The 26620-nt window shown below is 51.4% G+C and overlaps 10 protein-coding genes across 10 annotated transcripts, besides 2 other annotated features; 4 read left to right on the top strand and 6 right to left on the bottom strand.

The window, feature by feature from the left end:
* Positions 1-927: 927 nt before the first annotated feature.
* Positions 928-3312, top strand: EKO05_0003343 (uncharacterized protein; the record flags this gene model as incomplete). Its single annotated transcript, XM_038945389.1, has 1 exon — positions 928-3312. One exon carries the CDS (start codon positions 928-930, stop codon positions 3310-3312), a length of 2385 nt encoding a protein of 794 aa, XP_038800924.1.
* A 69-nt stretch (positions 3313-3381) lies between these two features.
* EKO05_0003342 (uncharacterized protein) lies at positions 3382-4414 on the bottom strand (the record flags this gene model as incomplete). Its single annotated transcript, XM_038938671.2, has 4 exons — positions 3382-3690; positions 3750-3941; positions 4037-4248; positions 4333-4414. The coding sequence occupies 4 exons, from the start codon at positions 4412-4414 to the stop codon at positions 3382-3384; spliced, it is 795 nt and encodes a 264-aa protein (XP_038800925.2).
* Positions 4415-4857: 443 nt separating this feature from the next.
* Positions 4858-5706, bottom strand: EKO05_0003341 (Formyltetrahydrofolate deformylase; the record flags this gene model as incomplete). Its single annotated transcript, XM_038945390.2, has 1 exon — positions 4858-5706. One exon carries the CDS (start codon positions 5704-5706, stop codon positions 4858-4860), a length of 849 nt encoding a protein of 282 aa, XP_038800926.2.
* A 1764-nt stretch (positions 5707-7470) lies between these two features.
* Positions 7471-7653: a dispersed repeat.
* A 402-nt stretch (positions 7654-8055) lies between these two features.
* Positions 8056-8466, bottom strand: EKO05_0003340 (uncharacterized protein; the record flags this gene model as incomplete). Its single annotated transcript, XM_038938365.2, has 1 exon — positions 8056-8466. One exon carries the CDS (start codon positions 8464-8466, stop codon positions 8056-8058), a length of 411 nt encoding a protein of 136 aa, XP_038800927.2.
* A 1013-nt stretch (positions 8467-9479) lies between these two features.
* EKO05_0003339 (uncharacterized protein) lies at positions 9480-11015 on the top strand (the record flags this gene model as incomplete). Its single annotated transcript, XM_038945391.1, has 1 exon — positions 9480-11015. The coding sequence occupies one exon, from the start codon at positions 9480-9482 to the stop codon at positions 11013-11015; it is 1536 nt and encodes a 511-aa protein (XP_038800928.1).
* Positions 11016-11215: 200 nt separating this feature from the next.
* EKO05_0003338 (uncharacterized protein) lies at positions 11216-13107 on the bottom strand (the record flags this gene model as incomplete). Its single annotated transcript, XM_038938371.1, has 7 exons — positions 11216-11592; positions 11652-11926; positions 11973-12094; positions 12146-12203; positions 12255-12386; positions 12434-12522; positions 12574-13107. The coding sequence occupies 7 exons, from the start codon at positions 13105-13107 to the stop codon at positions 11216-11218; spliced, it is 1587 nt and encodes a 528-aa protein (XP_038800929.1).
* Positions 13108-15281: 2174 nt separating this feature from the next.
* Positions 15282-16061, bottom strand: EKO05_0003337 (uncharacterized protein; the record flags this gene model as incomplete). Its single annotated transcript, XM_038938360.1, has 2 exons — positions 15282-15406; positions 15458-16061. The coding sequence occupies 2 exons, from the start codon at positions 16059-16061 to the stop codon at positions 15282-15284; spliced, it is 729 nt and encodes a 242-aa protein (XP_038800930.1).
* Positions 16062-17058: 997 nt separating this feature from the next.
* On the top strand, positions 17059-20426 carry EKO05_0003336 (Isoleucine--tRNA ligase; the record flags this gene model as incomplete). Its single annotated transcript, XM_038938580.1, has 3 exons — positions 17059-17142; positions 17222-19306; positions 19356-20426. 3 exons carry the CDS (start codon positions 17059-17061, stop codon positions 20424-20426), a joined length of 3240 nt encoding a protein of 1079 aa, XP_038800931.1.
* A 179-nt stretch (positions 20427-20605) lies between these two features.
* On the bottom strand, positions 20606-20889 carry EKO05_0003335 (uncharacterized protein; the record flags this gene model as incomplete). Its single annotated transcript, XM_059636143.1, has 3 exons — positions 20606-20626; positions 20676-20771; positions 20827-20889. 3 exons carry the CDS (start codon positions 20887-20889, stop codon positions 20606-20608), a joined length of 180 nt encoding a protein of 59 aa, XP_059492126.1.
* Positions 20890-21260: 371 nt separating this feature from the next.
* Positions 21261-24907, top strand: EKO05_0003334 (uncharacterized protein; the record flags this gene model as incomplete). The annotated part of the gene is made up of 2 exons (XM_038938400.2): positions 21261-21318; positions 21387-24907. The coding sequence occupies 2 exons, from the start codon at positions 21261-21263 to the stop codon at positions 24905-24907; spliced, it is 3579 nt and encodes a 1192-aa protein (XP_038800932.2).
* An 896-nt stretch (positions 24908-25803) lies between these two features.
* Positions 25804-25870: a mobile genetic element.
* The last annotated feature ends 750 nt before the right edge of the window (positions 25871-26620 follow it).

The raw sequence follows: 26620 nt of genomic DNA, 5'->3' as shown, positions 1-26620 counted from the left end.
GGCGTGGAGGTAGATTGGGATAGATTGTGATGGTTAAGGAGAAAAGAGGTTGGTCGATTGGGTTCAGGGCTGTTTGGTGGGAGTTGGGAAGAGGAATGGAGAGAGGCTGTTGATGTTGACGTTGATGTTGTGGACTTGACGTCATCTATGTGCTGGAACGGTCGTCGACGTCTTGAAATGAGATGCAGGGAGGTACTGTTCTGCACGGTGCTTGGCCTGGTTCTGTGAACTGTGTGCCAGTATGGAGTTTCTTCTAGATTGCTGTTTGATATCTACAGAATTCAAATTACCTAAAGCGGAAGGTCTTGTCAAGTCCATCGTACCGCTAGAAACACATCAGAGATATCGATACTCAACCAACAACTCTGCTTATAGCTGCACACGGCTCCCCCGGCCGCCATCTCACATGCGACGACAGGCGACCGTCTCGCAGCCACGACTAAGCGTGACGTTGTGTGGCGCGTCTCCACACCATGAACCGTCTCGAGTCTAGTGTTTGGTAGAGCTCAGCTCAGCCCCGTGACATGAACCTATTTCAAGCAGCGGAATCCGGAACGTCATGCGGCTAGGAGCGTGTCATTTCCAGGTGAGCATCCTGCATGCGCAGTCGTGGGCGATGCGGCTGCTGCGGACAGACGCTATTCGTTGAGACACCCGTGCAGTTGCTGGGATGGGAATCGCACCGCCTCAGCCTCACGCGTGAGGGACTCCTGAGCCGGCTGACAGCTGCATCTCAGCCATGTTCAGCTGCCACATGTTGGAATTTCTGAGTGTTCGTTCACCGTTGTGGATTTTGCTTTGCCACACTCAACGGTACGATTCCCTCCTACGAATCTATAGCTTGTGCAGTCTCCCGTGCGTCTTGGAACGAGCACACCATGCGATATTGAGAAATCCCTTCTTGAAAAATTGTCGCGAATTGGAGCCATGGAACGCTCAAACTCACCACCTCCCCTTATTTCACCCTTGGCATCACCAGAGATACGAATCTCACGACCAGAATACGCTTCAATACCGCAGCGAACAAGCGACGATGAGACATACGACTCGAGAACAGACAGGCGTCCCAGATCTGAGGAGGCCATGGAGACAGGTCTTGGAATCCAGATGAGGCCATTTGCATCCCCCGCTTCACCAGGGAAGTCGTATAGTCAGCAGTCGACACCCAAAGCCGGCATATTCTCATCCTTTCTACCAGCATCACCACGGCCGCTGTATCAGAGGACGCCTGACACACTCTATTCCTTCCGAACCGGCCTCTCACGTGCTAGAACAGATCCCATGACAGAACGACTCATCGCTCACAGGGCGACGCAGTCTGCAAAATGGAAAGTGCATTGGCGGACTCCCTCGACTATGGTGTTTGCTTTCGTTGCTGGTATCCTGCTGGCGCTTGCGCAGCATTTCTGGTATAGATTCTTACATCAAAGAGCCGTGTACGATGAAGATGTCAAGTTTCGCTGGGTCCTGTACGGGCGGGCGCTCGCCTACTTGTCCAAAGTCGCTTTTGGAGGATGTGTCGTTCTGGTCTTCCGCCAACGCATTTGGAGAACGTTCAGGGAGCGAGCACTGTCTGTGCTGTCCATCGACCAGCTTTTTGGCGCCACGGACGATCCGTCGCTCTTCATCAACTGGGAAACGATTTCGAGCGCCCCGGTTGCTGTGGCTATTGCTGCCGTCTTTTGGCTTATACCACTCGCGACGATCATCTTCTCGCCGGGTGCACTTACTTTTGGCGATTACCTCGAGACCAAGTCTGTCACTCGAGGCGTTCCCCACATCAACTTCACACAAGAAACGACAAAGGACTGGCGCTACCCAGTACCGTACGATCCCAGTGATGATGAACTTACAGCGCCGGGCGGGAACAAGAGATCCATCATGTATTACAACACGACCGACAAATCTCGAGATCCCATGACTCCGGGATGGTTCGATTACTACGATCAGCCTTCAGCCGAGCTCAAGCGTGTTGCAATGCTGTTCGGCTTCAATCTGATGAATCACTCCACGCACAGATTAGGCGCGCGGCAGTATGTTTGTGGAAAGTCTCAGGCGGGCGGACCGTACAACTGCACCTTCACGCAGAACTTTATTGCACCAGCTTATAAGTGTGACTTGATTGCAGACGGTGCTGGCGGCAACAGCCGCCTAGCTGATCTGGGTGCTCCATTCAATACAACCTCGTTGGTGCCTGAGGGTCGTAACGTCTATCACGCCGAAGTGGGACTCGGTGACTACAAACGACCACAAATGGAGAACTTCCAGAAGGGTCCAGGTGGCCTCCCTGTGGGCGATGTTCCGGCTGATCTTGGAGTTTTCAAAGCAGAACCGGTGCTGTGGATTGGGTATTCGACAAACTCAACAGAGCCACTGCCCCCAGATTCGCCTCTCAGTAAAAGCTGGACCCATCGCTACGACCCTAAAATAATACGGTGTGTGATGCACGAAGCCAAATACACAGTGAAGTGGAACTTCACCGGGCCGTATTTTATGGGAATGGCAACGCCGGAGTTTATGGGTCCGGTCATAGACACCAACTTCTCCCGGAGCGCGAACGGAACGCTTGACTACAGCGCAGACCCTGTGCCGGCTGAGAATTTTGTTAGGCCGCTTCCAGACGTTGGCTTGTACAAGAAGATAGCAGCTTACCACGCCATGGGCGATGTGTTGCGAAACTTCCTCGGCGGCCATGTCGAGCTGGAACCGCCTCTGCCAGGCCCTTCGTACCCGGTCGTATCTTCAGATGTGACCAAGACTCGCCTGGTTGGCGTCGATAGTCTACCGAAGAAGGACTTTGGCAAAGTTCTGGAGCTGTTCTTCGCCGACCTGGTTCTCTCATTGTACTCTGCGCCCGAGATGCTGGTCGTCGACGAGCAAGAGCTTGCGGTCAGTCGTACACAATGGCAGTCATCTTTCGTCTACGTGCCCAACCGGCTGTGGATGTGCTATGCGCCAGTCATCTTGGTGACTCTCATCATCCTGCTCTTCGGCGTCTTCACGATCTGGGAAGATGGCGTCACCTTCTCTACCGGCTTCTCTCGCATTCTCGTCACCACCCGGAACACGACACTCGACGACATCAGCCGCGGTGCTTGCCTCGGCAATGATCCTTTCCCCATGGAGCTCATGCACACGCGGTTGAAGTTTGGAGTCTTGAGCGAGGGCAGCGAGAACGAGTGCATGGGCGCCGAAGGCTTTCAGCACTGCGCGTTCGGAGTTGAGTCAGAAGTCGCGCCGATCAGAAAAGGCGTGCCTTATGCGGGTCTTAGACGGCGCAAGCACTTCTTCACCGACCCGGTCTTAAACTAAGATACCCATAGACCTAATACAGATTCATCTCCTATACCACCCTTATCCTCTTTCGACGTGAATACACACCTAACAGATCCCAATAACGCCATTCACAGGGATATCAATACTCGTCGTATAACTCGCCGCATCACTGAGCAAGTACACGTACGCGCCGCCCAGCTCCTCCACCTCAGCCAGCCGCGGAATACCCCCGTAATACTTGAGCTGCTGCTCCCAGTCTGGCTGCTGCTCAACCCAGTACGTCATGGCCGTCTTGACCAGGCCTGGCGACACGCTGTTGACGCGGATCCCGTACTGCGCCCATTCTATAGCGAGCGTGTGCGTCATGTTCTTGACGCCGGCTTTGGAGGCGCCGTAGGGGGCTGAGGGGACACGCTAGGAGGAGGAGAGTTATTAGTTGGTGAAGAGTAGGGGAGGGGGAAGGATCGGGGTACCTTATTGGGACGGTGCGAGGCCATGGATGCAGTGAAGACGATGGAGCCTTTGACGCCTTGCTTGATGAAGGCCCGGGCTGCGCTGCGCGCCGTGTAGAATGATCCGTAGAGATTCACGCCCCACAGCTGGTCTATTTCTTCCGTCGTGAAGTCCAGTGCCGGCTTATGCTTTGTGCGGCCTGCATTGCATACCTGCAGGTTGTCAGCCGCTGATTCTTATCCGCGTGGCAGTATCGAGGGGATTTCTGGAAGAGATCAAATCGGAAGAGGACAGAGAAAATACGCACCATGCCGTGCAAACCCCCCGCTTCTTCCAAAATCCTGTCAACTGCCGCTTGCACTGACTCTTCTTTCGTCACGTCGGCCTGGATCGCAAAGATCTGGCCCGGGTACTTTTTCGAAACGGCAGCGAAGTCATCGCCTGTCTCGCCGATGTCGATGGAGTAGATTTTAGACGCGCCGTTGGAGAGGCAGCAGTCTGCTATCCCGAGACCGATGCCTGGAATACTATTAGTGGTGGGCTTGGTGAAGGATGATGTTGAGAGAATAGAAGTTTGTAGATTGGTGAATGGATACGACGTACCTCTGTTTGCGCCGGTGATGGCGATGACTTTGTCCTTGAGCTGCACGGTCTTGACGGGACCAGATTCAGGGACCGCGTTCATTCTGGCTGCGGAAGACGTCATATTTTCAATTTGTGAAGTCAATTGACAGCAATACAGAGTGGTGGTAGATTATATCGTTGGGTGAGCGGGAGGGGAGTTGCAAAGAAGACGTCTTGAGTTACGGGTGCTGTATACCTAGTTGGTAGTCATCTTTATACTTTCTCGAACTACTCTTACCCCACAACCTTCCTTGTAGTTCGCACCATGTTGAGACTGCTGTGGACCCTGATGTGTCGTGACGAGCTGTACAATGCAAGACGGCCTCGTGGCCATGTGCCTCGAGACGGTGCACGTTTGCCGGATGCCGAGACCTATGTTACCGAAAGCGAAGATGATCAGCAGTCGGGCAAGCGCAACGCCCCAGTAGTAAGAACCTCTAGTCTTATATTTTGCATCTATTCTTGTTTGACTGAATGCCGCTTTTCCAAAAGGTTTGGTACAAGCTAATTAAACACAACAGTCTTGGCACCGTTCAGGAACACGCGCTTCTCGCTCCACCACTTGACGGCAGCAGCAAGCACCTGGCTTTCAACGTTACTACCCTCAACAACCAACTCATTCGGACTCAACGCATGGTCGACCCGCGCAATACGCTGCTCGATGATGGGGCCCTCGTCCAAATCCGCAGTCACAAAGTGCGCAGTTGCACCGATGATTTTCACACCGCGCTCATAGGCCTGGTGGTAAGGTTTCGCGCCCTTGAAAGATGGCAAGAAAGAGTGGTGGATGTTGATGATCTTGCCAGACATCTCGGTGCACAGGCGAGGAGACAGGACCTGCATGTATCGCGCCAGGATGACAAGATCAATGTTGTGCTGCTTGATGAGCTCCAGGATCTGGCTCTCCTGCTGCGTCTTGGTATCCTTGGTGACAGGCAGGTGGTGGAACTCGATTCCATGCGCCTTGGCCATGTCTGCGAACTCGGGATGGTTTGACACGATGATCGGAACTTCGATCTTCAGCTGTCCGGACTTGACGCGGAAAAGGAGGTCGTTCAAGCAATGCCCGATCTTCGATACCATGATCAAGACCTTGGGCTTTGTGTCTACGGAGCGGATGTCGTATGTCATGTTCATCTCCCCGGCAAGATCGGCCATTGACTTCTGAAGGGCAGAGAGCTCGGTCGCATGTCCAAAGTGCACACGCATGAAGAAAGTCTTCGACGCCGGGTCGGAGAATTGCTGCAGGTCGAGAATGGTGAGGTTCTCCTTCGCAAGTAGGCCCGTGACAGCGTAGACAATACCTGCCTTGTCCGGGCAGGACAGAGTGAGGAAGTGGTCAGAGCCGGCCATTTTCTGGGATGTTGAAGTTCCTTCTGGTTCACGAGATCCAAGCTTCTGAAGGCCTACGGGTGATGTTGAGATCTGGCGGCGAGAGAGTGGTGATGACTGTTGCAGCACTGAAATTTTATGAACGGTGTTTTGCCGGTTCCGGAAAGCTTGTAGCGGTGCTTGTGCTTGTCGACCCACAATGGAGAGAGACGATGTGGAAATACTTCGGGTACTGATGCGTACTGAGCGTGCAAGCATGTCTAAAGAGATGTGACAACAATCGAGACACGGCACGTGTTCTTCTGGGATTTTCATGAGAGGAATTTGAGGTTTCTGTTTGCGGCGGCCGAGATCGGCCGTCCAATCAGAGCCTAGCCTTTCCGCTTACTCGCCATTTCCTCGACCATCTCATTATCCGCTCTAGGGCACAGCATCTCGTAGGATATGCGCGCATTCATGACTGTGTTGAAAAGATGCACAACGTATCTCTAGATCACAGGCCAGCTGACGAGAAGAACTGCGGACTCGCTCAAAGGAGCGCGTGTACTCTGCAAATGCCCGCCATGTAACCCGCTCTGTTTCGAAACTCTTCCGAAACGGAAGCCTCGCCATCTACAGCTATTGAGCTCAATAGTATCGATGTCAAGAACCTCCGCAGGCAACTGCCAACAAGCAATTTCCGTCACACCCAGCTTGTTTGCGGGATTGCAGGATGACTGATAACGGCGTCGCATATTGCGACCTGTGTGGTAGAAACGATTGGCGACTACAGCTTACACCACATACGTGGATGGATATTCTTATGGACTAGTGCAATCACTGAAAAAGCGAAGCAGACTTGCCGAATGAGTGAACAATCAATACATCCATATCAAGTCGCTGCCGGGCTAATCATTGAACCAGGTCGATCATTGGATTACTAAAGTATGGAAGAAACCCACGAATTTTTTTGATCACCTAGCAATTCTCAATTCGATGTTCGTGTTGGGGCGAAGTTACTGGATCGGAGTCCAAGTGATGAGCACCGGTAGGTGGCTCTGAGTCGTTGCTGGGGCACACGCCATGACTATCTACCTCGGGGTATGTGATGGTATCGCTGCGTACGACATCTTTTAAGTTCGTGCGAAGTGGTTACTCCTTTTCAGATGAATCAGCAGAATTGGAGACGCATCTTGCACCTACGCGGTCATAGGCGTCCTACTTGAAGGTCGCTGGGTTCCAAATAAGGGGCACGTCATTGAACCTGATCGTGTTTATAAAGCTTGTTCATTCTGATGTGCAAATCCCATAAATTCAAATTTGGCCAAGCGCAACTTGAACATCTTATCAATCTTGCCCCCTTTGTGGACATTCCAGGAGCACTGCTCTTCGATTCGCGAGTCAAGAGAGCAGAGTTGATCACATAAAAGCCTTGGCAGCCCGGACGAATGGTTTCGATGAGACCGTCAAGTCTTGCTTCGACTATCCGATGAACCCAGGAGAAGATGACCTACTTGTTGCACCAATAGCTTATGAAGCCTCGCAGAGAGGCGAGAGACACTCGATGATCAACAATCGCAGTTGCAAGATACACCAAGTCCCCCACTGTAGTTAGAGGTAGGCGGCATTACGATCGTAAGAAAGCGTAACAAGGAAAAACTGTGCGAGTGAGTTAGCTGTTTCTGCATTGGTCCTGTGCAGCTGCGCGAGTTTTCTAGTGTCCTACGAGGTGACTGGATTTAAGATGCTCGAACAGTGTAGTACACACCATGTGCGGAGCACAAGGTCTTTGTTACGCTCTTAGCCTCAGACTCTTAGCCTTAGGCATGTGGATGCGTCCACATCTGACCTGTAATGGCAGCCTCAGGCATGTGGTGCGTCCACCTCTGACCTGTGATGGCAATAAGTACTGTTCTGGCCACAGTCTCACTATCAAAGTAAGCATTGTTACCTTTTGGATGCTTGGCACGGTGGGCAGAGCCGTGGCCTTGACAGTCTTTTCACCAATGACTGGATCATTCCATCGAGATACCAAGCTCCACTGCAAGCATGGGCCAGCAGAGGTCCTGAGTTCATGGTGAAAGGTGAAGCTGAAGTCGCAACGGCCCCACCCAGTCCTTCCGAGAGCTCCTTGCACTCTCATATCTAAATGTGCTCTTAATCGACTAGTGCTGCACCACCATGGTCCAGACTTCCACTTCGCCCCGCATGCCGCCAGCTATGACCCATGTGTCGAGTCTGGAGTCGCTAGCAAGGATACAGGATTTTAGTCCGTCACCAGAGATGCTATCAGACGAGCACATGGAAGGGCAAGCAGAGCTTCTCTTACCGCCGCGCCAAAAGTTCATAGACTGACGATTCTTACATTGTGGTCTCATCATGGAGGGTGAACTAATCTACCGAGCAGCTGTGAGCATGCTCAACAAGCTTCTTGAGTGTATCAAATCTCTCGATCTGTATCTGTTCATCATATGTTGCCTCAAAAGATGTAAAGTGGACGCAGTACATCCCTGCGTGCGTTGCCGGCACGATATCTCTTTCCAAGCTGTCACCAATCATGATCACATCTTTCGGTCTCAGTCCTAGATGCTCTAGCACTTTTACGAACAGCCCTTCGACCTTTGCTACCACTAATTCTTTGATTGTTGCCAGATAATCAATGTACGGTACGAGACCCAGACATTTGACTGTTCGCTCCTGCACGTCTTGTGGCCCTTCTGTAATGACCGCAATCTTATGACCATATTTCCTGAGTGTCTGCAGAAGATCTAGTACGCCCATCTTCAATTCAAGACTCTCCATCAAAACCTCTCGTAACAGTCTAAGAGCGCTTGCATCTGCCCCTCTTACAGTTCGATATTATACTTCTGTGCAAGCTGCTGCAATCGGTCCTCGCGGTACTGGTGTGATATTTTCCCCTTGATAAACGCCGAAGCTGTCCCACGAGCGAGTATAAGCTTGTACTCGGCTTCCAAGTCTTTTAAAGAACAGGGTGGGTTGCTTTCTTCATATATGCTTCGTAGCACTGCTGTGACGGCGGCTGCAGACGCTTCGCGGAAGCTGTGCAAGGCGTCATCCAGGTCGAATGCATACCACTTTGCTCTGCGCAGCCCGGTTCGAACACTCTGACTTGTGAGAAGCGCTCCAAGCTCAGGAGCTTCTGCCATTGTCGAAAGTGTGGGAGTTAAGAGGCGTACCCGTTGCTTGTTGGAGGTTCTTTCGATGAAGTGGGGCATCTTGCGTCAGCATTCAGCCGAACAGTCACGTCCCGTCAACCATTTTCTTCTCTTTCTCCATCATCTCCGACACGTCCTGAAGGTCGTATTGCCGATTCGTAGATAACGAGTTCCAAGGCCATAGTAAAATAAGCATGACTCGCATCTGGGGTTTCTGCGCGGGGAAACGCCACCTACGCAGCCGCTGAGTCCCCACCCTTCAATTCTTCCGAATCCCGTGCGGAAAAGCTTCGGCATTGCAGTCCCGATTGCATGTTAAGTGTAAAGCAGCTGCTGGAAGTAGACTGGAGGGAGAGTTTTCGGTTGAAGTTGTACCGAAAACTGCTGATGATCACCACGCTTGGTACACGGGAGACGATTTCCAATGTTGATACATAATGTAAGCTTGTTCCCGGTGTTACGTACCCGACATATCGAGATGAAGGTTTGTCTGGTTGTTGCGATAGGATTCGCTATCCAGGCGGTTGGGACCGCTATTGGGAGCAAAAAGACAGTTTTGACGACGGGCAGGTGAAGTCCAAAGTGACGGCGACCGTAGCTAACAACCTTTTAGAGGCGCAGAGCCTATTCGATCATTCTATGCTTGTGCAAGACAATCGATATGATGGATTCTACAATTACATAGCATACAGCGACAAGGGATCATGGTCTGTTCGTTTCACGGCCTGGTACCTCGCTGGTCTACTGCACCGAAATGAAGGAGATGACCTGGAGCACGCAAAAGCTGCTATCGGAAATATCATCTCTGTCCAGATGACAAACGACTTCAATGCCGCATGGTATGGAACGTACAAGCTCTCGCCTGATCAGCCTGACCCAACGCCTAATTCACCACTATGCCCACCGAAGATCTACGAGACCTACGATCCAAACTGGCGCGAATTCATCGGTACGCAGTTGATTCAAGTTGTCGAAGAGTTCGGTCATCTCATCGGCTCTGATCTGGTCTCTCGCATCGAGAATTCTCTCGAGATCGCTGCAGTCGGCGGCATGCGCCGCAACGGCACCTTTCCGCAAGACGACAATCTGACTTTGGGCTACAGCAACCCTGGGATGATGCGTGCTCTTGTGGTAGGCTGGATCGGTGCGCGTCGAAACAACTCCACATTCATCAATTTTGCGAACGACCAAGGCACAAAGCTACTCCAACTTTTCCAACTGAACAATTCCAATACGCTGTCTGAATACAACGCACCCACGTACTATGGTATTGACTCGTGGGCACTGGGCGCGCAGTTGAAGTACGGACCGAAAGATCAGACCTTCACTACCAACGCAAACGTCATCCTGAAAGAGCTCTGGCGAGATCTGGAAGAACATTACAATGGTTACCTCGGACAAATGGTCGGCCCGTATGACCGCGCATACACACGAGACATTGTGCAGCATTCCTCCATAATCTCGATGTTCTTCTGGGGCATGTTCGGCCACCAGTACGGTCCACAACCCCCGAAACTGGAGAGTGACCTGCTCTTCGACATAGCACAAGGTGCTGCAATCGCTCTCATAATTGATACCGTCAAAACTGTCGTCCCTGTAGATATCCAGGAGAAGCTGAAGGGTACATTCACCGGCCCGGCTCGACACCTTAACAAGACCATTTACGACGACCTTGAGGGTAAGCATTCGCGCATCGCGACGTCGTGGGTTAGTCGCGAACTTATGATCGGCGGTGAGCAACTTGACGAGGGGAAAAACAGAGGTGATCAGTTTGTGCCTGCCATAGTGCACTGGGCTGGTGATCAGAACCACACGCCCTTCCCATTGACCACGTTCTTCTCGCTGTATCCGAGCACGAGCAGTATCCATGCTGTCGCCGAGCCGAACAGGTTGACAGTCAGTTATCCGAACCGAACTCAGGAGGGGAGTGATATCTTTACGTTTGCTTTGAGTAATGTACCGCCGAGCTGGACGCTGGGAGGGCATATAGTCACAGGCTTGGATGGTGACCTGCCATGTGTCGATATTCAGGTTAATGCGGAAGGATTGGAGGTGCAGCCTGTGAGTTATGGGAAGGCATTGAGGAACCACTTGTTCTACAACATCTCTTACGTTGTGCCGGAAGACTTCAAGGGGACGCCAAAGGTGATGTTGGACATTAGGTATACGTGCTGATGAGTGGTATCGAAGACACAGGGGAGGTAAGATTGGGGCAAAGTAAGAAATAGACAAATTTTGACTGTTCTTTTCGTGCTATTGTCATCTTGTATATCTCTATGCTCGTCTATATGATCTTGTTTTTCGTCGCATCCTAATGCGACAACACGATCGCTCTTGCGCCGTTATAAGTAAAGCACACGCACCAAGTCCGAATCTCAAAAGTCCCAAAGTGTCCCAAAAGCATGTAATCCCGCCGCTCTACAACCCTGCATCATCTCATCATTACCCTGCATATTACTCGTGATGAAGATAACCTCGGCGCCAAAGCTCTTCCAAGTGTCCTTGAGCAATTGCACACTATCCGGTCTGCCACCCCTTTTTTTCGAGTCCCAGAGGATCATTCTCTCAGGCTCAATGTGCTTTTTGATCAGATTTGTAATCGTAGGTCCAAAAGTGCGCTCCTGGTCAGAACCAATCCAGATGAAGAACCAGTCGTGACTCTGTATACACGTCGAGAGAGCAGCACCAATGCCGGTACCGGTACAGATGCGGATTCCACGCTTGTACATTGCGGAAGCGTGACCGACGCCGGCTGTTCCTTGTCAGCTACTGGGACCAGAAGATGGATCAGGAAACCAAGAACAAACATACCAAACTTCAATTGTCGTGTCCATACCGTCTTTGGTGGGTGGGCCACAAGATTCCTTGTGAAGTCGCCTTGAACACCACAGATCATGTAATGATGGGTAGCCTTTCTTCCTTCGCTAATGATGCCGAAGGCGTGGTACTCCATAATCGAGGTGCGGCTGATGCGTCCTAGAAGACCTTGCTGCATGCCGCGCTCGAATCGAAGGACTGCGACCTTGGGTGATGGAATCTCGACTTCGACTGGCACCTCACGGAGAGTGACCCATGGGATTAGCACACTGTGAATGGTCAGCAAGTAGTAAAAACCGGGCAAGGGTGACTAACAAGGCCGTCATGAAGACTGCAAACCACAGCTCTTGCGCACTGAGGAGAGAGTGGGTGTCTGTCCTCCATCGGCCGAGTTTGATGTCATAGGTATTACCCATAATCACGAAAACCCAAGTCATCTGCAGGCAATCAGTCATCGGCGCATTAGTTGTTGGTGTAAAGCCACCTACGGCAAGTCCCAGCCATCCAATGAACCTGTGGTGCTTCTCAAAGACATTGTGGTAAGTGCTGAATCAGATATTAGCATTTGCTAGCGTTACTAGGATAAGTGACACTCACTTGCGGACCCAAGGGAAGGCACTTAGCACAGAGATGATAATAAAAATGTTTGTGATAAGACCGCTCGCAATTACGGCCGGGTGCTGGACAGCCCGGTAGCGTAATATGTCGACGATCTTGTATACAAGCCAGCTACGCTGCATTAGCTCGATAGACCCTAAGTGTCGGAATCAACCTACGCGGCCCCGGAAAGTGCACATCCCGAGTGAACGCCACCCAAATGCTGCAGCACAGATGTTGCTGCGAGTTTGATCCGCAAGGGAGCCCACTGAGAAAAATTAGCGACCGTTCAAAACTTCAAAATGAAGAGTATACTTACACTTCGCAATCCGTATATGGCCAGCAAATACAGGAAGCGAACAAAGAGTTCGTTGCGCATCAAGATAGCACAGAGAAGATTCCCCAGTACTAATGCACCGAGATGGTTCTCTGCGTACTTGAATCGACCGAGTGCAGCCAAGATGATGCCAACGAGATTGAACAGGACGACAAAGGTGAAAAACCTCCGGTACGCATTGAACCATAGCTCGAACAAAATCCAGCGACTGATCTTTGCTTTTATTAGGACCGGCTTCTTCAAAACTTCTTCAACAGCCTCGATATGACAGGTGTCACCCTTGGTCGGCTGAGGTAATGATAGCTCTGGCACGCTCGTGCACGGTGTGATGCCTTCGTGCACTGGCGATGTAGGTGATTGCAGAGGGCTAAGTTGTGTATCTCGTCCTTGGCTTGTATAGACAAAAGGAGGAGGTGCCATCAACTCCAGTGTACTGTTGTAAATGCCCTTCTCGGCATCGTCAAGATAGTCTTGACTGCGGCTGTCGATAGAGTGGACTTGTTGAGACTTCGACATAATGCCGCTTTGACTCCGACAGGTCGAGGCAAAGATGCCGACTGAAAATATGACAAGGGTGATGCAGACTGTTGGGTGCTTTCATGCATTGTCGGAGGGTGACTTTATTCAATGTCGGAGGGAGAAGCCAAGGCTGGCCACTTGGGCTGGAATGGCCGGAGGTAGATGACGACTCCCACATCCAGATGCGGCAAGCTAAGGACAACCTCATGTGGAGGGTAAGATCCTCCATGGCATCGAGACAATCGTGAGGTATCGGCATGGCCAGAGCATATAGCAGTCCGTGCTGACCCTAGGATGGAGGCGAGCAGCATGTACTCTGTCAGAGCAATATATCGAGATACCGGTAACAATGTCGTGCGTACCGCCATGTTACAGCCACACGGTGGCCTTAGGTCTTGCTTTTGGTGTAGACGCCACAGCCGCCCATGATCAATATTTGCGGGAAACGAGATAAGCCTTCCGGGTTGCCGTCACATTGCGTTTCGTGAGCTGACACTCATCTTCTTTGGAACTAGCGCAGCAATTATCACGATCTGATGTGAGGCTCACCTCAACTGCCAGATATGCCAAGAGATATCGCTCGGCTGAATCATTGGGATGTGCAACAGGCATCCGTTGTTTCATACATGGATATTGAACCTCTGCATACGCGGTCCGATATCCGACGTTTCTCGTTCATGGTCTCACGTGCCACTGCGTCAATGTGCAGCATTCTGTAGCCGAAATTAATATGGCTAAATTGCCTCATTAGCCCATAAACTACTTCTCATCTCGGACTGTGCTCACATGAGATACTCGACGTGATCTCACCTTGCAGCCAGATTCTCAGTGGAGGGCTCGATGTTTCCCCTTAGGCGTTGCGAGACGTCCCCTTGGACTACACTTTCAGCCGCGTGCTAGCAAATCCTGCTCCCTGTATGTTATATGAGCTGTCTTGTGGATGGCTATGTCTCCGGGTGTTAAGAAACACCTCCTGAACACTGGAAGTGTAGCAGTAGCCCACCAGGAACCAACATGTTGTTATGCGGCTGCAAGTCAACTAGTAAGCTTGCACCAGCTAGGTTGACAATGACATCACTGGCCCTCGAGGTCCACGATCAAAGCCAGGATGTCTTTTGCAAGTCGTGAAAAGTATACAGGTTTTCCAACTCGTAACGAGCTCATTGCAGATTCGGTCGACTTTTGATGTATGCCAGGTCAAATTTCCACCGTAGTTCCCTCTCATTGTTGAGGAGCGGATACAATATAGTTATTGTTTCTGCTGCGACACCAGGAGATCGGTTGGTCGTATGGACACTCGTCCACACTTGAAAGGGTTGTTTTGCGAATTCGTCACTTCTTTTTGCTCACGTCAGCTCGGTCAGTCCCCCCGTAGCTCAAAGCTCTCAGAAAGCAGCAGTTGAGAATGTGTCCACCAAGGAGAGGCAACAGCATTCGTCAAAACTCAATGCAATCGTTCCAGAAGGCGGACATGTACGGTAGAGCGTTCATAGGAGTGCGGATGGCATTCTCATCCATGACACAGTCCCAAAGAAGTTTCCAATATAGGTGTATCCTAACCGTGAAGGCGGTGTTTCCAGTTGCGACGCCGTGAACATACAATAGAGCCTTGTATTGAAGGTGCTTCGCATCTTCGTCGTAAGTCGGGCCATAGTCTGATGGCTTGATAGGATGATGAACTGCTTCTGTGTCGTTCCTCGAAGAAGTAGAGTATGCACCACTATCACTGTCGATGTGACGCAAGACTTAACCAAAGGATCGCTTTCTTTCTCATGATAAAGCAGCATAGCATTTGAAGTAGTTGGTATCATTAACTGTGGATAACGGTACCGCTCGCTGATACCTCGCTACCAGCCATTCGTGACAAGCGTTGGTCAGAAACGCTACGGGTTCTTCGTCGTCGTTCTTGCTTATTATAACTTGTACGCCCGTGGAGATATTGGCCAGATACGAGATATAGAACCAGAGATGACGAACTGATGAGTGGCAAGTTGTAAGCAGCATTGATTGGTACCTCGGGTGCGGAATCGAGTGGCGGTGAGCCTCGTAATCGAGCAAGGGTGATGTATCGTGGCTGCCCACACATCCTGATCAGTCAAGACGATATACACTTACAGGGGGCTACAGAAGGCCGAAATGTTGCAACTCTAGTTGATCCGTACATGCCATTTCTAGAAGAACACAAAAGCAATACATAGGCCGAGCGCCACGATGCATGGTGGCAAACGTGGTCCTGACCAGAATGTAGTCGCATCGCTCGTGGACAGGCTGATAACGCCGCTGTTATCTACTGCAGCTAGTATGTAGTCAGCAAAGTGGTTCTTGAGAGATACGAGCGTTCACGCACCTTCCCCAATATCTCCAGCCTGCTGTCCGACCGCTCCATTTTGCCGCAAGCCGACCTCGTTGGTACACATATTGACCAGCGTGCTGTTGCTGCGCAACGCTTGTAACTTGAGCTCCGCATCTTCCATGTTTTGCTTCAGTTGTTCGGTTTGTTTCTGATTTAATACCTCCCCCGCCAAATGCTCATCATACGCGGTCTTGTTGTTCGCCAACTCTACCAGCTTTTCCAATTTATCCAATTTCTTGCAGTCCTGCGCAGCTTTTCGATGAGCGTTGGCTACGCCACACTCAGCTGCGAGGGTGGTGTTTGAGTTTAATTTTTGTAGCTCAGAGTTGATTGCATCTATCTTCGTCTTGATGTAGTCAATCTCGTCCTGAGTGAGCTTTTGGGACGCGAGCATGGCGTCGAGGTTGGTTTGGTTTGCAGCCATGTTCGATAGATTAGTCAGCGCCGCTATGCGCTTGCAGGTGCCTTGGACCGATCTTTGCGTCGAGGCTGCATTTGCGTGGTCGACTTGTTGTAACTCGAAGTGCGGAAGTTCGGGCCAAGCATACGATGTCGTCACAAGCGCAGCGAGGGCAACAAACCAGCTGTGCGAACGCATAGTGTGATTTTGTGATAGAAGTGCAGCCAGCTGCCGGATTACTGATGCTCGAAAACTGATGGAAGGCCTTCCAGAGGATACAGGCGGGAGAAAGATACACCGGGTCTCCTGTGTAGATTCGCTTTGATGATCAGGTCGACTTATTGGGGCGGCGTGAGGTTCGGGTGACTTGCTTTCGCTGATCCGGATGTATGCGACCTGTCAACGTTTCATCCCAAGTCAAACACCTGAGGGACGTTAAGCATCAACGGCGACCCGCCTTCCAGTTTCACGATCTCGGTTCTCCGACGCCCATTTCTTAAGAGTAAAGCCGTAATTTCGGGTTAACACTCAACGTACAGCAGTGGAGGTGACATTCGCTGGAGGGATCATTCTTTAGAAGCGTATGCGGGCCACTGATCAAATATCGACTCTATGAAGAATACATGTCAAGCTTCTTAAGCAGAGCGCATTGTAAAACAGGATCAAGTCATACAACAGAAATTCCGAAACAAACTCACAACGTGCCGGCGGTCCATAAGCGTAGCTTGCACCACTAGCTGGAACCCCCACCGCTGCTTGTAATTGTAGCCCAAGACCTGGAGGCAGACATTTTGGTTGCCGAACGCGTAAGACCAGGCCCGTACACCCGTCAGCGCATCTACAGTACGATGCAAGCTCTGTTTCTGGAGGCCATGATATTGACTGTGTAGTGCTGAACTTTGACATACGAGAAGGGGGGCATTATCGTCATGCAGCCTGTACCGGTGAGATAAAGCAGGAATTTGGTAAAGCGACAGGTCCGTGGCGAGCAGGGCCATCGGCTTTGACGCGTTTGCCGAGTAGTTGCAACAGGTAAATGCGTGGTTAACGAGGTGTGTGTATAAAGGCCTTGGGGTTGAGGCGGCAATCGATAAGCTGGGCTGAGTCATCGCGGGGAAGAAGGGAAGGCGCGAAGGTCGGAGTCAATAACATTTTGCCCCGCCACAGCTGTTCTTCGTCAACACCACGCCTCGCCATGTCGATTGACTTTCCAAAGGAAGAGGAGCGTATCCTCAAGCGCTGGGAGGAGATTGACGCCTTCCTGACGCAGGTCGAACTGGTATGTACAACGATAACTTTCCCACAGCAACATTCTGGTGGAATTCATACTCATACTGCGACTTACACAATTGCGACAGTCCAAAGGCAAGGACCCTTACACCTTCTACGATGGACCGCCCTTCGCAACAGGAATGCCTCACTATGGCCATCTTCTAGCCTCGACCATCAAGGATATTATCCCGCGATACTGGTCCATGAACGGACGATATGTCGAGCGCCGATTTGGTTGGGACACCCACGGCGTGCCCATCGAGTACGAGATTGACAAGGAGCTGGGAATGTCCGGTCGTGACGCCGTGAGAGAGATCGGAATCGCAAAGTACAACGAGAAGTGCAGGGCTATTGTCATGCGCTATGCGACCGAGTGGAGGCACACGATCAACAGGCTAGGGCGCTGGATAGACTTCGACAACGACTACAAGACCATGAACACAAGCTTCATGGAGTCTGAGTGGTGGGTGTTCAAGCAGCTCTACGAGAAGAACGCCGTCTACCGTGGCTTCAAGGTCATGCCTTACAGCACCGAGCTGGCCACGCCCCTCAGCAACTTCGAAGCCTCGCAGAACTACAAGGATGTTCAGGACCCCGCTGTGGTCGTCACTTTCCCTCTCGTTGAGGATCCGAACACATGTCTGCTGGCATGGACCACCACACCATGGACCCTACCCATGAACACCGGACTCTGCGCGCATCCCGACTTCGAGTACGTCAAAATTCACGACGAAGCCTCCGGAAAGCACTATATTCTGCTTGAAGCACTGTTGCGAACACTTTACAAGGACCCGAAGAAGGCAAAATTCAAGATTGTGCAGAAGCTCAAGGGCAAGGACCTACTTGGGTGGAAATACGAGCCGCTGTTCGACTATCTGTACGACGAATTCAAGGACTTTGGCTTCAAGGTGTTGAACGACGGATACGTTACGGCTGACAGTGGTGTGGGTATCGTTCATCAGGCACCCGCCTACGGTGAAGACGATTACCGAGTCGCCAAGGAACACGGCGTTATCAACGAGGACCGCCTTCCGCCCAACCCCGTCGACGATGCCGGCAAATACACATCGGTTGTGCGCGACTTTGAAGGTCAGCACGTCAAGGCTGCAGACAAGGGCATTATCAAGCACCTGAAGGCGAGTGGCAGGCTCATCGTGGACTCTCAGCTCCTGCATAGTTATCCTTTCTGCTGGCGTTCCGACACACCGCTGATCTACCGGACTGTCCCATCTTGGTTCATCAAGATTCAGGACATCAAGGAGAAGATGCTCGAAAATATTCAGGGTTCGCACTGGGTGCCTTCTTTCGTCAAGGAGAAGCGCTTCGCAAACTGGATTCAGAACTCGCCAGATTGGGCGGTTTCAAGGAACCGCTTCTGGGGTACACCACTACCTCTGTGGGTCAGCGATGACGGCAAGGAGGTTGTTTGTGTTGGCAGTGTTGAGGAGTTGAAGAAGCTCAGCGGTTACGAGGGCGAGCTTACTGACATCCATCGTGACAAGATTGACGATATCACCATCCCCAGCCAACAAGGCAAGGGCGTTCTGAGGAGAACACCTGAAGTTTTCGACTGCTGGTTCGAGTCTGGATCCATGCCATACGCAAGTGCACACTACCCCTTCGAGAACGTCGAGCAATTTGAGAAGTCGTTCCCTGGTGACTTCATCGCAGAGGGTCTTGACCAAACTCGCGGATGGTTCTACACACTGACAGTACTCGGAACACATCTGTTTGGCAAGCTGCCATTCAAGAACTGTGTCGTCAATGGCATCGTGCTTGCAGAAGACGGCAAAAAGATGTCAAAGCGTCTGAAGAACTACCCTGACCCTCTTGGTGTGATGGAGAGTTACGGTTCAGACGCCCTGCGATTGTACCTTATCAACTCGCCTGTGGTTCGCGCCGAGACACTTCGCTTCAAGGAGGCAGGTGTCAAGGATATCGTCTCCAAGGTGCTGCTGCCCCTTTGGAACAGCTACCAGTTCTTCGATCAGCAGGTTGCCCTCCTGAAAAAGGTGGCCGATCTTCATTTCGAGTTCGACCCTGCTGCTGAGAAGACCAACACCAACGTTCTCGACCGATGGATCTTGGCATCTTGCCAGTCGCTGCTTAAGTTTGTTAACGCCGAGATGGCTGCGTACCGACTGTACACTGTCGTCCCGCGCCTGCTTGAGGTATGTATTTCTTGGACCATTTTATCAACAACCACCCTAACGCTCACAGCTTATCGACAACACCACTAATTGGTACATTCGATTCAACCGCCGCCGTCTTAAGGGCGAATACGGTCTAGAAGACACAAAGCATGCCCTTAACACCTTGTTCGAGGTCCTGTACACCCTCTGCCGAGGTCTCGCCCCCTTCACCCCCTTCATCACCGACAACATCTACCTCCGTCTTCTTCCCCACATTCCCAAGGAACTCCGCGCCGAGGATGACCGCAGTGTGCACTTCCTTCCTTACCCGACCGTGCGTGAAGAGCTTTTTGATGAGGACGTCGAGCGTCAAGTCAAGCGCATGCAGTCAGTCATCGAGCTTGGACGTATTTGCCGTGATCGCGCCAACAAGGGCTTGAAGACTCCCTTGAAGGCTCTGGTCGTTATCCACCCCGACCAGCAATACCTCGACGACATCAAGTCGCTGCAGAATTACATCTTAGAGGAGCTGAACGTCCGTGATCTTGTGCTGTCGAGTGACGAAGAGAAGTACAATGTCCAGTACACAGCGACTGCCGACTTCTCTATCTTGGGCAAGAAGCTCAAGAAGGATGCGGTCAAGGTCAAGAAGGCTCTACCCAACCTCAAGAGTCAGGAGATCAAGGACTACATCAAGAAGGGCGAGATCACCATCGAAGGCATCAAGCTGGAGGGCGAGGACCTGCTGGTCAAGCGAGGATTGGCAAAGGACGCCGAAAGCAAGGACCAAGAGTTTAACACCGACAACGATGTCCTCATCATTCTCGATGTTGCCAGCTACCCCGAGCTTGAGCAAGAGGGTCTAGCTCGTGAGGTCATCCGTCGTGTACAAGATCTGCGAAAGAAGGCTGGTCTCGTTCCCACAGATGATGTAGGTATGGAGTACAAGATTCTGAGTGACCCCGAGAACGTAGGCCTGGAGGCAGCGTTCGAAAACCAGGGGCCTCTCTTCGAGAAGTCACTGAGAAGAAATGTCGACAAGCACACCGTCACCGAGTTGGACGGCAAGATTACTGAGAAGAACAAGGACACAGTCATAGCTGAGGAGGAGCAGGAGATCCAGAAGGCCACCTTCTTGTTGAGACTTATCAAGTTGTAAGGGTCGGATGGTTTGAAGCAAAGCTTGTTCTGGCGCACGATATGATATCAAGAAAGGACTAGATAGACGATGAGATGAATGCATGAAGATTTGAACAGTCACATCAGATGTCTCTGAGTGCAAAGAATGATGGTGTGTTGCTTCGTTAGGTTGAAGTGCCGCTTTGCCACCTTCCTCTATCACCGTGTCTTGTATGCCTTCTGCAAAAAGTCAGTACAAGTTTGGTTGTTTCCGAAACGGGAGTCTTACTAAATAGCAGTCCTTCAGCTTCATAAATTCCTTCGCACACATGTCCTTGTGCACATTGTTGTAGTCCGCGAATATGCATTTGCCATACACGGCGCTCTGCATGACATCAGCATTCTCATCCTGTTTTTCACAATCTCGCAGTCAGACACACCTCTGTCGAACACTTCCCCACTGCAGAGGCGAGCTTATCGATTGGCCTTGTACGTCCAGGCATGTTTGATGTGGTGAATGCAGGTGTCTCGATGAGGCCAAGACCAAAAGGTTGACAGGTGTAGTGCACGAACGTCTTGGCACATACCCTTGCCGGTGAATCGACAGCGCCAAAAGCCGGTGGTTGGGTTGGCTGCGGAGACACCAAACAAAGCGCGTCCACCATCATTGCGTGTCTTTGTCGCGATTTACCTACCTTTGGACCTTCAACTGCCGTCTTGCAATTGTTACCTTGGACGCTGAGGCTCTCTGCGCGCATTTCTTGTATATTCTTGGGCGTCCTACTTTTTGGACGCTTCTCCACGTCGACACACGATCGCTCATGTTGTCGCGAACGCGCCGCACTTTACGTCGCGAGCTCGAATGCCATCCTCCATGAACGGCAGTGGCTACAACACGCCTGATCTACATAGAGACGATTTGTCTGATGAAGGTAAGCTGATCACTCAATATGCTTCTCGTAATCTCGATATTTACGGCAGTGTAAACTGACATTCGCAGCCATCGAACTCCTCTACTCGATAGTCCACCGCGCTTCATCCTCGCCCGACCACTCCTCTCGCGCACTCTTCAATGCCTACGAAGAAGTCCTCGAAGAACACGGTCTCCTGCCCAGCGATGACGCAGTCCTGCATCGGTTTTTGTTCCGCATGCAAAAGGATAGAGGTCGCGACGAGAACCTAGTGGAAAGATTTCAGAGAGTGCTGGCAGAGTTTGACATTGTTGTTGACGTCGACTCTGAGGGAGAAGGTGTCGAGAGCACCAGTAATGCGAACTATGGCATGCGCAATGGTGGAAATACAGCACTCACTACTGCCTATGGTGGTACAATAGGGCTGACGAGGCGAGGAAGCTTTGACAGCTTTTTTGATGGGACAGCGGATAAAGTTGCGGGAAGTCAGGTCAGAGATGCGCCAACGAGTAAGAGGAGCGGCTCGCTCGGCCATATGTCCAATGGGGTCCTGGCGAAGAGACGCTCGAATTCAGATACAGAGGCATTAAGATTCCAGCAGGCGCGGCTACCGATTCGCAATGGAGTGAATGGCCCAGCGCATAGAGGGTCGACTTCTGGACAATACCAAGCACGCCATCGAAACGCATCAATTTCAAGTCGTGGGAGCCTCCGTATTCGACGAGATGCTAACACCATAGCCTCGCAACAGAGGAACTATGAGGGGACAGACAGTGGGTTCACAGACCGTACGACCAGCTTGGATCTTTCACGCGTCCAGGTCCCAGGTGTGAACGCGCCAATTCCTGCCGACCGATACGATCAGCACAATCAGCACGACTCTACCCATTACTACCAACAATTTTTTCCGGAGCCGTATCAGCCGTCGGACACACGATTGCTGGACGAGGCCGAGACGTTCGAGCATCAGCGCTTGCATCGGGTAACACGAGACTGCATACAAACCTGGCGCAACCGCACACGAGATTTGATCGAGAGGCGCTACGAACAGGATGCGTTGGCTGCAACATTTGATCGCAGAATCTTGCTGAGGCTGACTCTTGAACAACTCCGAGAGACAGCGCATGGTCGCCGTTCAAGTCGCGAAACCAATCGCTTCTTTGGGCGTCTCGAGGCCCGCGCAGATAAAGCGCGGAACCTCTTCCTTCTTACCAAGGCCTTCACACATTGGGCGAGAAGCGCAGAAGACGAAGTACAACGCACGTCGGTTGCGCGACGACATATTCTGCGGACCCGCTTCTTCAATGGCTGGCGTGAGATCACGGCTGTAAATGAACTGAAGATTCAGCACTTTGTCCTTGCGAAGTTCTTACAACAATGGAGGGCACGCACGGCGACTGTGCGTGAGAATGCACAATTTGCGGTGGCGCTATATGCGGAGAACCTTGTGCAGAGAGTCTTTACGAGTTGGTTCTTCCAGTTTTGTGCGATTGCCGGATCCGCCTGGCATACCGATCGGTTGAAAAGGAACACACTGAAGAGATGGATTACAATCGCTGGAACAATTAACCAGAGGAACGAAACGGCAATCAAGCGACAACACAGAGTGGCCTTGAGCAAGATGTTGGAAACCTGGAAGCAACGGACGGTAGCCATGCAGAACTTAAAGTCTCAAGCGGAAGAGTTCAGACAAACGGCGCTGATCACGTCGGGATACCACAGCATCCACAAGCGCGCACAGCTCGCGCCCATTCTGCGACAATTTCAGGCAAGGGTCGACGGCAGTCAGTTACGACGCGCTTTGCAAGCTTGGCACCGCGCTGCGCAATTATCGAAGCAGGCTGGACAGGTGGACAAGTTGCGCGTTATGCGTAACGCCTATACCTCATGGAATGATCGCCTTCGCATGCAGGCTCTAGAGCAGCGGATCAATGATCGCGTACTTGTAGAGTGCTTGTACAAGTGGACGCTTGCATCACGAGTGTCGCTCTTTCAACGCGTTCACGATCGACAGCTCAAGGAGTCTACGCTCCTCATCTGGACGACAAAGATGAACGAGCGCTCAAACGCACTGGATGCCGCTGAAAGACGTTTTACAAACTTCAAGCGAGTCCAGCTCCTGCGCACTTGTTTGAAGAAGATGGAAATCGATGCTGCCGAGAAGAGACGTGAAGAATACGCTGTGATTGCTGAGTACGACCTGAAGTTAAAGCAGCGCATGTTCGAAAAGCTGAAAGAGAGACTCGCACACTTCCAGCAGCTTAAGCAATGGTCAAGCGATGCTCGCTTTTACGTTCTTGGCACACGAACATTGAAGAGATGGAATAACGCGACACAGCATGTGCGCAGAAGCCGAAGGCGCGATACCTACGCGCAAGTGCGAAGAACCGTCAAGATGAATCTTGTGCGGAGGCTGCTCGGAACCTGGCGAGACAAGGCGAACGCAATCGCAGAGCAGTATCAACAGGCGACCTTCATGCTGGAGAGTCGCACCTTACGCACCACTAGTACCTTGCTGCATGACTGGCACGACCGTACTCTTGCAATCCAACAAATGGATGCACAGGCTTCCAATGCCTACGCCTTCAAGCTCGGTAATACGCATCTGCACGCTTGGACACGACGTCTCAATACACTGCAGTCTATGGTCTCACAAGCGATTGCACTTCGTCAGGAAAGTATTGAGATCGCAGCAGCAGGAGCACTCAAGCGCCTCGGCTGGCGCCTCTGGAACGTGCAGCGACAAGAGGAAACGGCCAGAGCGCTATTCGAGCGCAATTTCGAGAAGCATGCTCGTGCCATGATACGGTTCTGGCATGAGCAGACAGCCGAGCGCCTCGCCATTCGACCTGTATCCCCGACGCCCACAAGAATCTCAAGAGGCGGGCGTCGAAGCCCGAGCAATGACGTCCGCCTCGATGACGAAGATAGAGATGTTGAAGATGATAACGAGGTGAATCTTGATGACGTGGGCGATGAAACCCGCCGCCTTGAGACTTGGACCGCTTTTGACGCTTCTGCGCTTGGCCTGAACAACGATCTTGATCTCTCGCTGTCCATAACACCAGAGCGTCAGCGTACAGCCACTACCCACCCCTTACCTCCGTCATCGATTCGTCCCTCGACTTCACGGCCACGCACGTTCCCACAATCTGCATCAGCACGCCAGCCACCACCTGCCCCTGAACCTGCGTCCCCAGATCTTGAGTTTGCTGAGGACGAACGAAGCATCTTCTGGGCCGGCACGCCCGCCTACCCACCGCCCACCACCAGCAAATCTCTCAAAGGCGCAGGATACCTCAAAACACCAAGCAAGCGTGCAGTCGTACGCGCAAAGCGACCAGAGCTGCCTCATAGTCCCGAGAAGCGCGTTGCAAGGCTGGGCGCGATGAGTGCGCCGCCTTTGCAAATGACGAGGGACTTTGGACCAGCAGCTCAGCCTGGTGCTGGGGGCGTGACAAGTTTCGAGAGGAGGCTGAGGGAAGGGGGTTTTGGGGCATCCGTTAGCGGATCTGTAGGGGTACCAAATAGTGCCATGAAGGGCGCTAGGGGCAGAGCAGCGAGAGGGAGGGGAAGGGTAGGGTTCGGAGATGTCAGTCAGTTTGGATAACATGAAGAGAGTCTCTGGTGTTGTATACCCATTGTTTACTACTAAACCGACAATACGGTCGGATACGCCGCTCCCACGACCTGGCATTGCTGAGTGAGGCTTGGCACCATCATTCAGGTTGGATGAAGCTGCCCGCTTAGCTTGCCGGTTGATATCACATCGCATCAACCATGTATCTGCTGTGCACATGATCACGCATTTATGCATGTGTAAATAGCAGTTAGACGGCACTGGTACATTTATGCAGGCTGTGACCAACCAGGTCTGATTCTTCTTATCAAGGAGGCCCATTTACCGATTCCACGGGTTGATAAATTATTCAGCCTCCTGGCGACATGGCACGCGAGTATAGTGCATTTCTCACAATCAGGTTGCTCTATGTAATATTTGTCGTCTACTGCAGCGTAAAAGATCTCAATCGTTTCAAGCTACGCTAAACAGCACGAGAGCCTATTAGCTGCCCATGTTCTCTATCATTCGGCCAGAAACCTAATTCCAGGTCATTGTTAGATCTAAGACCAGTTAAAGACTGCAAGTGTGCAGTAAGGCTGAACAATGTGAAGAATTGAATGCAGGAAACCATAACAAGGCGAGCCGAGCACATGTTTGACAAGGCTTGAAATGCCTCGATTCTGCAGTGTTTGGCTAGGAGATAAGATGTCTGGATGGGGCATGAGCTGAAATTACAAATCTTTCCTGGTTTGCCTATCGCGGTAGGCTGAGCCGTGCCCTAACGATCTAGCCTGTTGATTGTGAATAGGTAATGGAGATCCAGAGTATCGACATTGTTATACATACAATGCCAGCTCTCACTATCTATTAACGAAGCGTATTTATCCCGACACGAAATAAGAAGAGAGATATGTAGTGTGCAATCCGGGGCTCTTAGTCTTGTGTAATAGCTAGGATAACAACATATTTGGTGTTGAGTGGTTTCAGGCACTTTAACGCGTACACAAAAGCAATCTAGGTAGAAACGTTTATGCTACTTCTTTCAGGTAGTCACAGGGGCATTCCTAACTCAAATGTCAACGGCTACTACAGTAGATGTATATCACTCTTATTTAGTATGAGCTCCTTCGCTCTCTTCACGTTCTTTAATCATTTGCTTCAATCCACTTCTTGCTTTTTTAGTACAAGCAGCTTGAATGTACGCGCTGTGATAGGTGGCCCCGCATGTAAGCTGCGCCGTCTCTGTCAGCATGCTATCACTAAGCGCTTAGCTGTGCAGGCAGCTGTCTTCAGCTTTTCTGATTCTTCTCAAGATAGACACCCGCGATGCAGTTCGTACCTTGCTAAGGGAAAAGCTAGGATCTTGTAGTAGAATGTCTCTCCCTCTATGCGCTCGTTGCAAAACCACTTTTGGACTGACAGATACTGCATACCACAAGACGATCCGGATCGAAAGGGATGAGAGATTCAACAGTTTTTCCAGATTTACCAAAGCTTTAATTACACTATTGTAGCTTGTGTCGGGACACATCCTAAACACGGGTTATCTGGATTATCTGCAAGACGGAGGCCATACATATCCGTACCTCTACCTCAACAAGTTCGCGTACCTCCAAACGGTTCCAAGTATCTCCAAGATTACGCACAGTGTATAGGCAAGGAGAGTTTGGACGTATCAAGAAGCACTACTGTCATCAATGCGAGCTTACTTCACGCGCGAGGGTAGTTTTTTTGAACCCTCTCATATGACAGAAAGTGGGT

Source organism: Ascochyta rabiei, chromosome 5 (assembly GCF_004011695.2).
Source record: "Ascochyta rabiei chromosome 5, complete sequence".
NCBI lineage: Eukaryota > Fungi > Ascomycota > Dothideomycetes > Pleosporales > Didymellaceae > Ascochyta > Ascochyta rabiei.
This window is presented reverse-complemented; position numbering and strand designations above follow the sequence as displayed.